The 12,905-nt window shown below is 42.8% G+C and overlaps 1 protein-coding gene across 11 annotated transcripts in view; it reads right to left on the minus strand.

Moving 5' to 3' along the window:
- The window catches only part of UNC5D (unc-5 netrin receptor D), a 533,873-nt gene that overhangs the window by 19,941 nt on the left and 501,027 nt on the right, over positions 1-12,905 (minus strand). For all 11 annotated transcript variants that reach the window (XM_045985620.1, XM_045985626.1, XM_045985611.1 and 8 more), the window contains 2 exons: positions 9,395-9,544; positions 2,560-2,724 (listed from right to left, as the gene is read on the minus strand). In XM_045985620.1, the coding sequence (XP_045841576.1) occupies positions 2,560-2,724; positions 9,395-9,544 (315 nt within the window). The remainder of the gene's footprint in view (positions 1-2,559; positions 2,725-9,394; positions 9,545-12,905) is intronic.

Below are 12,905 nucleotides of genomic sequence, written 5' to 3' on the forward strand. Positions count from 1 at the left end.
AAAATGTTACATCATGTCAAATTGTGACAGTACAGTATTTAATCCGCAGAGCTGGATGGTTACATGTGAAAGCAGCATGAAATGGTACCGAAACACAGTGGCTTTCAAAAGTTCTTCATTTTCTGCTGACAAAAAACAGATTTGCTTAAGAAATATAGTTTATTACAAAGAGATAGAGATGCACTGGGCCAAATGCCAGCAGTAAGCCTTGAAGCCATTAATAAAATGATCCTTCCAGGGAGAGGGGTAGGGAGAGGGTGGTAGAGTTATGGACGTTGGGGAGGGTATGTGCTATGGGGAGTGCTGTGAAGTGTCTAAACCTGGCGATTCACAGACCTGTACCCCTGGGGGCTAATAATACATTATACATTTATAAAAAAAAATTAAAAATTTTTTAAAAATGATCCTTCCAGGATCGAAAGGGTTACTAGAGCTTCTAAAATGGGAGTAGCCTTGGGGCACCTGGGTGGCTCAGTGGGTTAATTCTCTGCCTTTGGCTCAGGTCATGATCTCAGGGTCCTGGAATCAAGCCCCACATCGGGCTCTCTGCTCAGCAGGGAGCCTGTTTTGTCCTCTCTCTCTGCCTGCCTCTCTGCCTACTTGTGATTTCTGTCAAATGAATAAATAAAATCTTAAAAAATAAAATAAAATGGGAGTAGCCTCAAACTGGATGGTGGTAACCCGACAATGAATAAATATTATCCAGATGCTGGCCTCTTACTATCAAGAGATACTGTGGTGTCTTCTTTTTCAGGGCATTTCAAAGTGACTGTAAACTTGCAAAGCATTAGACAAGGAAATGGAGAGTAAAGGGTAAGACTCTGTTTATTAGCTCATTTTCCTCCCCTGCACTTCCAAAATGTGTTTAAGCAAGGAGCACAGGTACCAAGCTGTATCAGCTCTCTCACAGTCCTTTAACATGGATTTCCTGTAATAGCAGAAGTTGGTCCTCACTATTGGAGTGCCTTAAAAAATAAAAACCCTTTAAGCCTGGAATTGTTGCATTGATCTGTGATCAGACATTTAGGGCAGTTTGCATCAGAGGTTATCTTTCTGTCCCGCCCTTTCATGCTTTTCTGAACACCAGAAGGAAAATCGGCTTGGATTTTCCCTTTGTGTTTATTTGAAAACTTTCCTGCAATTTTTAAATTTTACTTTGAAATGTACTGTGTTAAATATGCCATGACTGTTCAAGAAAGAGACTCTCAAAATATCCTACCCTACGTTTCTGGATCTACCTTTCCCATCAAAACTACTTTACCACACAATGTTAATTGGCGATAATGAATGCAAATGCTGCGCAAACATGTCAGTTAAGACAGCTATCAGTTTTGAGGCACAATCCTTTGGAAAGCCATCCACCTTTCAGAAAAACTATTTGGGGAATTAGCAATGCTCACTTTGCATAAACAATGAATTGAAATGAGAATGAACTGAAGTGATAATGCTATAAAGCTAAAGGTTTAAAAAAAAAAAAACAAAAACCGAATGGAGTGGTATGTGTATACCATTTGTTAAGCCTTCTGCCAAGCCTGAATGAATAAATACATATTATTTATATATTTGTACATAAATATGTATGTGTGCCTGTACACACGCATGCATATATATATTCTACTAATGAGCAATAAAATGTGTTTTTCTACACTACCCAGGGATTACCTTGGAATTCCTCAACAAAAGCATCACATGCTTCCCCTCAGCTACTCTAGCCCTCTACTCTCAAATAACTATTCAGGAGGGACTGCCATCATCTCCTCTCTAAGCCAAGTTCACAGCCATGAAGCCATTCAGTGGTTCAGGGCAAATCGGAGCCATGGCGGAAATCAGGTGTCTTTTTGCAAAAGTGAATTCTCCTCTGACTCCCATTCTAACTCTGCTTTTCAATAGTGATATGACCTTGGACAGTGTCCTCTTCCTCTCTACACTTGTATTTCCTTACTTTGTAGTACGAGACTTATATCTACTCTGTCGTACATGATTGCATCGATGACTCTAGATTCAGTGGGAGATGGGGCTATGCAGAACCCCGAATCTGGAGGTTAGGAGACCTTGTAAGACCATAGGGAACCCAGGTCCTGAAGGCGATTTCCGGAGAACTGGTCAGAGCCAGGAGAAAAACAGCCCCCTGGTGACCTTGCGCCTGCCTCTCCGTGGTACGTGTCTCAGAGGTACCATCAGCCACCAAAGAATCTCAGGAGATATTCCAAACCTACAACCGACTGTTAGATTGCTCACGGTTTTGTGTATAAAAAGCCTTCTACTAGTTCTTTCCCCTAAGAGCTCTCCACAGAGCCTAAGCTCTAATGGGTTGAATTTGTCTGTCCAACAGGAAGCTTAGTTCAAATGTCAGCCAGGGAAATGTTTCTATGCCCTTATCAGTAATGAGGATTAAGACTGAGTGCATTCTGATTTTAGTATATGTGCTGCCGAAGCGAGCACAAGACTGAGTGCATTCTGAAGCTCTTTTGGACCCTGTGTAGCACGACTGAAATAGGTACATTGACATTAGTGTCCCATCGAAATGGAGTCAAATGGTCCTGCCGACCAAGGACTCACCTCCAGGATGGATGTCTGCACTTGGAGGATCTGTTCATGGCCTTTGAGCTGCCGGATGCAGATTTTGCAGGACAGCTGGGTGGTGGTGGGCGTGTAGCGCTCCAGGGAGAAGGCACAGTGCAGGGGCTGCCTGTTACTGCACCACACGCGGGAGAATGGGACTTCCTGCAGGGAAACGGGGGACAGAAGAGGGGTGTGGTGTGCAGAGCCCGGCTGAGATGAGTGGCGACTAGGAGAGACTTAATGGCAATAATTATGATGATGATGACAACGACTGCAGCAGAGAAAATTGCCCAAGCGACTTTGGTGGAATTGTTGTAGAAATAATGTTCCAGCATACGCCAAGCAGCACAGAAAGTAATTAATGTCAATTCCAGTTGATAACATTTGAATTCCAAAACCATAGTGCCAGAACTCAGATTTCACTTGGTGACACACACAATTAGGATACAATCAAAAATTCATCCTCATGTTTTCCCATGGAAAAAAAAAATTTTTTTTAGAAGGCTCCTCTGGTCCATCCTTCTTCTTAAGCCTGGGGTAGGATAGTATCTTTTCCCTTAAGTGAAAATTATGCTAAAGAACTGACTGACCAGAATATATCCCAACACCACACAAATGCATACAGAATTGTATAAACAGAACACGATATTGCTAATGTATCCAACATAAAAATTATACTTACTGCCGATCTCTGTCTCTCTCACACATACACACAGGCGCGCACACACCCTCCAGAAAGAGACACAAACAAACTAGGCTCCCCAGAACAGTCCTGGTTGCCAACTCCTCATCCACCCAATTCATCTGTTCAGCAATTAGATACACGGTGCCTGCTAATGACCAGACGCCATACAAGATGAACAACAAGGAACAAGAAAATAGGTTCCATCTCTACTATCACAGGACTTATAGACAGTTGAATGGCAAAACCAATTTTTACTAAATGAGGGGGGAAATAATAAACTCTCTATACATCAGCCTTTTCCCCCATTACTAGTCAGTGTCTGCCACAGAGTAGACCATGCTCAGGCATGTGGCTTTACAGTAATGTGAACTAGAGGTCACTCACTGATACTCTTTCATCTACTAAAAAGACTCTCCTTCCTACTCAAATGAAGCTGGGATTCTTGGCAATGACCACGTATGATCAGCCTCTAGTAAGGTACATCCTCACCTTTTTCTCATCTCATTAATGTGCTCTTTTTTATACCATCTTCTCCAATATTCACACTGGCAGGGGCAGAAGATGTATCAGGTTTGGAGGCTTGATACTCTGAAATGTGACTGCTGATGAAGCCATCATGTGTTATGAGACTGGGGGCCATGATAAAATTCAGTCTCCTCACTTAGAGGAACTAGGGGTGATCTAGTTCTTCCTGAGCTCTAATGGGCACATTGTTTTTTCTTAGTTTAGTTTTCTCTATGGATTTTGAATGCTTCTGGAGGCAGGGAGGGGGGGCGACCAGCAAGGAGGGATGGACTCTGACTGTTGTCCACTTGAAGAGAGGAGGGCTAGCTGAGCAAGTCTGAGAGAAGAAACTCTCGCCCTAACTCCTACCTCGCATCCCAGAAAGGAGTATAGGCACTGTGGTTTTGCTTCATTCATTCTTAATCCTAAACCAAAGGAAAGGCAGTGGAATTTTCATTTCAAGAAGCAGAGAGAAGTGAGGTGGATTGGTGAGGTCCGCCGGCAATCTCTGGAGGAGGTCACTTTCCCGACGACATCCAAAATGACTTTTCACCTGCACCAAATTCTACACCAGATAAATAATAATATATATTTACAAGTTCTGACATTTCTTCTTCTTCTTCAACCTGACTCTTATTGTCCTTCTCCCTCTAAGGCTGCTTCCATTTTGCAAGGCGTGGGTAACCTTTACTTCATGATCTCAGGCTCCAACACTTCTCTCTCTGCTTGCTGAACTCATCCCATCTGCTCACAGACGCCCAACTGCCACCTCTCTGTGGAGAACTCCCAGTAGCTACATCTCTGGAGTTTCTCTCATTATTATCAATCACTGACATTATACTCCTAATCACTACAAATCATTTTATTTGGCCTTTACTTTCTCCAAGAACTCTACCTTTTCAAAACTGATTATCACCATTCACTATCTTGTCCTTCTCTAATTTTCCTATCGTCATTAATGATCCTCTTCTCTCCTCATTAGAGCTAACTGTAGTGACCTACTCCCCAGTCTCCTGCCTGCAGTTTCTACAATACCGAGCTAATGAGGGGGTTAGGGCTTGACCGGAGAGGGAAACAGGACACCGCTGATCGGTGTTCATCAGGAAATAGCTTCGTGATGTGTCTTTTGCCTCTAATCATGAGTGGGGGGACACTGATGTGACCAGATTGCTGGGCACTGTGCTCTCATTCCCAGAATCCTTTGTGATGGGGCCCAGTATGGCCCCCTGAGTCTCCTGCCTGGTGCTTCCATCATTTGTTGTCCCATCTTCATTTTATTTTTTTTAAAGATTTAATTAATTTATTTGACAGAGAGAGAGATCACAAGTAGGCAGAGAGGCAGGCAGAGAGAGAGGGAGGGAAGCAGGCTCCCCGCTGAGCAGACAGCCTAATGTGGGGCTCAATCTCAGGACCCTGGTACCATGACCTGAGCCGAAGGCAGAGGCTTAACCCTCTGAGCCACCCAGACACCCCCCATCTTTATTTTAATAGCCCTCAAATGAACTCTCCTTCAAACTAGCACATTTTTTATACTTCCTTTGCACCACCCCCTTTCATGAAAGAAACTGTAACATAGGGCTCAGTGTTAACAGGTCCTTTTGCCTGAGAAAACTCAACGAGCGCCTGGGTGGCTCGGTTAAGTGTCCGAATCTCGATTTTGGTTCAGGTGGTTTTTGTGTTTTTAAATTGAAATTTGAGTCTTTACAGTGTAACATACGTTCTTGGACGTCAGGGCCAGACAGAGCTGAGTTCAAGTTCCTGCTCTTAAACTGACTTCCTTATTGTGTGGTGGATCTGAATCCTTGAGAATGCTTCCTAACCTAAAACAAAACAAAACAAACAAACAAACAAAACAATGGTACTGGCCACTTATTGAAAAGTATCTTCTCTGGTATAATTTGCTACATTTCTCCAGAGAATGATGGCAGAAAAGTAAGAGAGTAATGCCCACTGCAGAGACTGTCTTCCCTTGTAGAAAGCCGTGAGAATCAGCACACACTCCTCTCTTTCCTCTTTACATCCCACTGCACACAATCAAAACTTTTTAAAAATCTGATTTTAAGACTGTCTTGAAAGAATATTTCTTTTGATTGTTGGCTTGAGTAGCAGCTGCCAATAGGGCTCCACAAAACACTTAAAAGTAACGGAATTAGAAGCATAGTGATTAGTGTGTTGCCAGGGCAATCATTTTTGCTTTCATTTATTAAAACAAACAAACAAAACTATCACGGGCACCTGGGTGGCTCAGTGGGTTAAGCAACTGCCTTCGGCTCAGGTCATGATCCTGGAGTCCCAGGATCGAGCCCCATATCAGGCTCTCTGCTTGGTGGGGAGTCTGCTTCTCCCTCTGACCTCTCCCCTTCATGCTTGCTCTCTCTCTCAAATAAAAATAAAATAAAATAAAATAAATCTTAAAAAAAAAAAACAACCCAAAACCATCAAGATTCTCACTGAGAGAAATGTTGCAGCAAGTTATATGGGAGGACAAAGTGTAGCAAAGTTACGGGTGTTTAAAGCATTCTGGAAATGTTTTCATTTTGATTCCCATTATAATTAGGTTCCTGGCAGATGGAGAGAATGTAAATCACATCCTAGCAGGAGACAGACACTAGGTTCCCCAAGACACAAAGTATGCTGAAAAGACAGCTGCTTTGATCTTCGCGAAGGGACAGCCCGACTTTCTGTTTTGTAGGATTTAAAGAATAATATTGCACTGTGTACTGTCTCTTCCAGCTTTTCCACCCCACAGTCAGCAAGAAATAGCAGAACATACGATTCAGGAGCACCCAGGTCCCAGGAACCTATGGAAAGCAGAATTAGTTAACCTCCTAGATGAGGTCTGCTAAGTCTGTGGAGAAGATCTCTAACTGTGCTCAAGCCTTAAAAAGCCTGAGAAAAAGAGAAGGAATACTTGGGTACTTTTTGGCCCTGGGGTTGGGAGTGGAGACTAGCAATGTGGTTTGTAGTGTAGCATTTCGTCAGCTGTAATCCTCCTGAACCTAACCCAACAAGATTTCAAAGCCAGCTGGTCTGCCTATACACAGAGTTTCCACACGTAGCTCTGGATCCAACCTTGAATTCACACGATTCTAAAAACATCCCTCATGTAGTTTGGTTGGTGTCTGCTAGGGCAAATATTCTGAGCAGTGGGTCTCTCCCAGGCCTGAAAGTTCTTAGTGAATTCCACAGAAGAAAGGCAGGTTTCTGAGGAGGATAGGCTTTGAATTCCAACAGGAATATTTTGCTTCTCAGATTCCTGATGTGAAGTTAGAGAAAGGACGGGAGAGGAAGGCCAGTGGTCTTCCAAGCGCCCAGTTGGGAGATGACGGAAGACGACAGGGAGATTTACCCGTTAAAGGAGAGACCTATAAATGATGTCAGGAAGAGTGAGACTTTCTGTCCCCGCAGCAGCTCTAGGTTAGTTCCCATCCACTAAGCCCTAAGGAAAAGCCATTCTGTATTATCCACGCCAAGTTTATCAGTGCACATCATGTTCGACATGAGGTTCAAGCAGGATGAACACAAACCCTCCCCAAACTGCTTCTCTCCGATGCCTGGAACAAACACAGCAGGGCCATTACGAGCAGCACGATATGCATTCATACAAGCGAGGGGATTTCAGTGATGACAGGGGCAAGACAATTGGCGGCAAGGAGGGTGGTGGTGGTGGGGAGGAGAAATAGAGCAGAAAGCCATTTGTGGGTAAGAAAAATGAAGTGGAAACGCAACTCAGTGGCAAACTTCCTGGTGCAGAGAAAATTAAATTATTTCTCAGCCTTCCAAGACTCTTTCAAATTATGCTCAATTACAGAAAGCAAATATTTATCCATGTTCACAACGTCCATGCAATCCAACCCATCCCGGGAGTAAAGCTTGTTGGATTTCCATGTGAGCCAATACCCTTTGGCTTTGGCTGGCCGTGTTGCCTGCTCTGAGGTCCACACGCTATTAGCCCCCGACGCCTTTCCGGCCCGGGACTCTCCTTGGAATTCCTGGTGCTAGAATTATTATTTAAGAGCCGGTGCAAGGTTATGGTCCTTTCATCTGATTTTTTTTTTTTTTATCTCTAAACATTAAACTTAATAGTTACTTTGGATGGAGGCACTTGCATTATATCCAGTGGAACGATGCCTTTACGCCTATAAAGATTAATACACAGGAATTTAGATGACTATCAGGACCTGTTTTAACAATGCCCTGAAGTTCAATTTGGACTGGAAACTCTGAATCTTGCTTTCCTGGACACAGAGACATCTAGGTCTTAGAACATCATAAACAATCCATTTATTCATAGAAAACTTCTCACCATAAGGAAATATGCTGAATGTGTCAAAAAAAAAAGGGGGGGGGGTTTAGAGCCATGAGAGATGCTTTTGTTGTTCTGAATGCCCTCTAAGTGTACACAGAGGGGCAGTTCCCAAGGAAACGAGAAGTCTGAAAAGTAAACAGGAAACTATAACCTTGTCCAATCTGAAAATCGTGAATTTTTGAAGGTGAAAGGGCTGGTGGTTCAATATTTTTTTGTCTTTTTTCTAACTCTCATGGCGCAGGCAAGGTTTTTCTCTCTGTGATTTGCCTTGTTTCCGTTCTGACAAGCTGGTTTACCTTGTGCAAGTTTTAGGTTTTTGTTTTTAATAAATGCCACAAGGATGGAAAGGTTAAACCCCCATAGGGCTCTGCAGTTTATGACAGAAACAAAGGCATCTGAAAGCCTCCTGTGATTCTGGATCAATCTGAGCCCACCAGAAGCTTTTCCAAAGTTAAGGACCTATCCTGTCACTTGGAGCACAGGTGACTTTGGTTTAGGAAATGGTTGTCACTTGTCACTTGTGACTTTGGTTTAGGAAACGACTGTAGACCAGTTAGCTGCTTACAATGACGGCACTCATCACGGGGAATTTCCGTAGCATTTGGTGGCAGGGTCACATGTCAATAAGAGATCTTTCTATGCTAAGCAATTACTCAAATCCCCTAAAAATCATCTGGGGAGACTCTAAGTCATTTTGCAATGTTTTAAAAATTCTCTGATACAGAGATAGGTGAATAATAATGCAGAAATATCTTTACAGGTTTGTGAAAGGATTCTAAGAGGCATGATCCTTTCTTTGGCTCTCGGTTCATAATTTCCTCTTCCCATCGTATCTAGCTCACTTGGTGGCAAACACTTCTTATATTCCGGATGAAACTTCTTGGGCCCACCCCACCAGCCAGAGCTCCCTGGAACTCAAAATTGCCACCCCCGGAAGGACTGACAGCCAGATCATTCATAGCTGACCATGATTAAAACCATGTCTCGTTATGAACTGGTTTTAATAAAAACAAACGACAAACCAACCTCATTCTAAGTTGCTAGATGACTATCTTCAACCTACACTGAGCAAGAGTTTAAGCGGGAGAGAGGAGAAACTTCACATGACTGGACATCAAGCACCTCTTCCCCCCGACCTGCTCGAAACCTGTGAGTTGATGACAACATGATTAATTCCCTGTGTACCGTCCAAACTGCTACATTTCTGGGAGCTTTGCGACTAAATTCATACTTTTAAAGGAGGATGTAAGTCAAAGGCACCCTCACCAGGGTTTAGTGACATGCTTCCTGGTTAAAGCAAAGCTATTTATGGTAGCAGCCCATTTGGCCAATACCTGGCATGCGGTGAATGGTTTAATTCTCCAGAGGAATGGGGGGATATCAAGGACGGAGATCTGAAGACTGAAGGTGTTCCCCTTGAAATGCAGCAACTTTGGCTCTTCCAGTAGCTGTCCACCTTGATGCCTTTCATCTGAAACCACTTCCTACGGGGCAGGAAAGAGTAAAGAAACACGACAATGAAGCAGCCAATTTCTGCCACATTTCTCTCCATAGATAGGTATATTCCCTACCACACACTTCCCAGAAACAGACAAACAGCAGAACAGACCCACACTTCTTGGCTACCCCCATATCCTTGCAAGGTCAGGACTGAGGACTGGAAGCTGCTGACTAATAAGAATCTGGGCAGAAAGAAACAATTGTTCTTCATTATTTGCTAAATGCACCAGGCCCTTCTTTAAAACTAAAAGACCTCCCCTGACCCAAGCGAAATGTTACACTGTTGAGTTTCCACAACTGTGTGAATTTCATCTGCTATGACCATAATCAAGGAATGTATACAGAAGTTTTTAGAGATTTTATTTATTTATTTGACAGAGAGAGCACAAGTAGGGAAGCAGCAGGCAGAGGGAGAGGCAGAAGCAGGCTCCTCGCTGAGTGGGAGCCGGATTCAGGGCTCTATCCCAGGACCCTGGGATGATGACATGGGCGGAAGGCAGACGCTTAACCGACTGAGTCACCCCGGTGCCCTGGGATGTATTCAGATTTTACACTGAAAGTTGAACAACAATTTCACCCTTTCACCCCTCTACCCCTTCACATGTTCACCACGAATATGGACATTATACAATACTTATTCTTTGGTTCAAAATAAATATTATAGAGTGCATGTATCCTATTTATTTGTAGTAATGTTCATTAAAGTTATGCCAAAAGGAGAAGGAGGAGTTGTTTATCAAGGTAGTTTCAGCTCAGAAAAAATAAATCAGATTCCTGAAGGTAAATACTCCTGTATCCTTTGTGGAGAAATCTTTATATTTAATACAAACACAATTCACCTACATTCTATGGAGCAAGCCATTTTAACTGGTTCCAAATTTGTGGTGTCTAGAATCCTATTGGAGAAAAGATAAGCCAAGTACAATAACCGACATGAATTCTGCAAAGGGTTAACCTGCCATTGGGGTGAGGGTGCTCGTGCTTCTGGAGATAAGAGAGCTCCCTAAATCCATTTCTTAAAATCACCATTAACTGACTTATAATTCCCTTGCAGAGGGACAATAAATAAGAAAACTGAGATCTTTTAATTATGTCCTGTAATCTTCCCAGATCCTAAAATAGATTGTGAGAGCCAGGCAAGTAGGCTTATAAATACAATAAAACTTACATTTCAATTATCAGCAAGTAAAAGCAGCCCCAGAGGTTATCTTACTGGCCCTTGTCTAGGTGCAGAATAACAGGAATAAAAAACATGTCTTACTAAGACACAGCTGTCCAGCTTTTACCCGTCACGTACCTGTAACTGTTAATCCGTTGTCAGTAGTATCTTTTCTCAGGATGAAATGATTCAATTCCAAGGTTATTTGCTCCGGTTATTTTAATGAGAGGGGTGTTTCTTGGGGGCTCTTAGGTCAGTGCTGAACTTTCTGTGATGTAGGAAATGGTCTCTATCTGTGCTGCTCAATATGGCAGCCGTTGGCCACAGTGGCGATTAAGCATTTGAAATGTGGCTAGACCAAGGAAGGAACCGAGTTTTTCATTTTAATTTACTTAAATTTAAATATCCACATGCGGTTAGTAATTACTGTACTGAACAGACAGTCTAGGTAGGTAGTTCTAACAGTAGGGGTCTCTGGGAGTTGGGCATGACGACATTGTATCCGGCCTCTGATGGCCACTGCAAAGGGTGGAAGGATCATGGCATGATGGGGGGAGAGAATTCACTCCAAAGGCAGAGTGGAGATCTTTATAGATGCTGACCACTGGTTCCTTGTTGAGATTTAATGAGTGTCCACTGGAGCTATGCCTGAGCTGGGCTCGAGTTTACAAAACCTTCTCTGCCACCAGGGAGCTCACAGTCCAGTGAGAGGCTCAGAACAGTGGGCTCTGATGATCATATCTATGTATTACAAATAACGTGTCTACCTAGGAGGTCAACACAAGGCACAGGCTATAGCCTAACCTGGATGGGAGGAGAGGCCAGGAAAAGAAGTTGGAAATTACCAGAAGAGGTGATACTTAAGCTGAACCTTAAGATCGGGGATGGGCGCCGGAAAAGGAGGGGGCGCGCACTGAGGGCAGTGAGCAGGGTCTGTGCAAAGGTATCAGGCGAGGCAGAGCTGGGACAGGGTAGGGGAGAAGGTGAGTGGCTGGAGGTGAGGAACATCAAATCATGAATTTTTGCTTACTGTGTTAAGGACTTTGTATTTAATTTTAGAGCATGGATACTTGGGTTTTAAGGTGTATAAGAATTTCTGGGGGAGTGCATATGCTCCAAAGAAGAATCTTGTAAACCAAAAATGGAGGCACAGGACACCAGTCACATTTCCATGTGGTTTTGGGTGGGGTACTAATTCTCTTTAGGCCTTTGTTCCTTAGCTGGGCTCATTTCTGGCCAAGCAACACCATCAGCCTGATACTGTTAACCCCTGTGCAATTCTAGTATGAGATTAGAAACAAGGACCAATAAGGAAGGTACTTATTAAAACCACTTGAAAGCTACACAATAACAACAGTGTGGACCCTTCCACATACATTGACTGGGCTGTCTAAAGCATACCCCCTTTCTTTAAATAATCTAACTTGCCTGAGTGTACAGAGAAGTAAACTGAAGTCAGAAGATGAAGTGTCTTGTGCAAGATGGTGCATTTCTTAGCGTAGGGCTCGGCTACTTTACTATTTAGAAACGATAAGGAGCACCATCACACTAGAAAGAGAACTGTAGTTCTAAATCACATGTACCTTACTTACAGATGAAAACTGAAGCACACCCCTCTCCCAGAGAAAGTCCTCTTCCTATTTACAGGGTTAGTGACGGAGTGAGGACCAAAACAGGGCAACTTGACTGTGGTCTGGTATTTTTTCTACTTTTCGCTGCCTTTTTCTATTCTGTACTTGATTTTTTTTTTTTTTTTTTGAGTCATGTGAAGGTCAGACTGTTATTAACTCTATCTCGTAAATAATTTTTCACTGGTGCAAGATGTATATAAAGATGACATAAGTCAGTCTGTATTTGCCCTATGGTTATATATACTGCCTAAGCAGTCCCTGAAAGGCAGCATGGAGAACATTAGAAATTTTTAATAGATGTCCACTTACAATTATCACTGAGCAAAATGATACCTTTTAGAAAGTCCTGCTTTACGGCCCCCAATTTAAATACAATCATGATTTACTTCTGCCTTTTTTTTTTTCTTAGCTTACTTTCCTCTCCACACATTGGAACCACTATATACAATTAACAGTGTCTCATAATCTTGCACCAAATATTAAGTAATCATAGTTACTCTGTAACCAAACAAGTAATTATTAAAATGAAGAAGCCCAATAAAGAACTAATCATTG

Source organism: Meles meles, chromosome 2, assembly GCF_922984935.1.
Source record: "Meles meles chromosome 2, mMelMel3.1 paternal haplotype, whole genome shotgun sequence".
Taxonomy (NCBI): Eukaryota; Metazoa; Chordata; class Mammalia; order Carnivora; family Mustelidae; genus Meles; species Meles meles.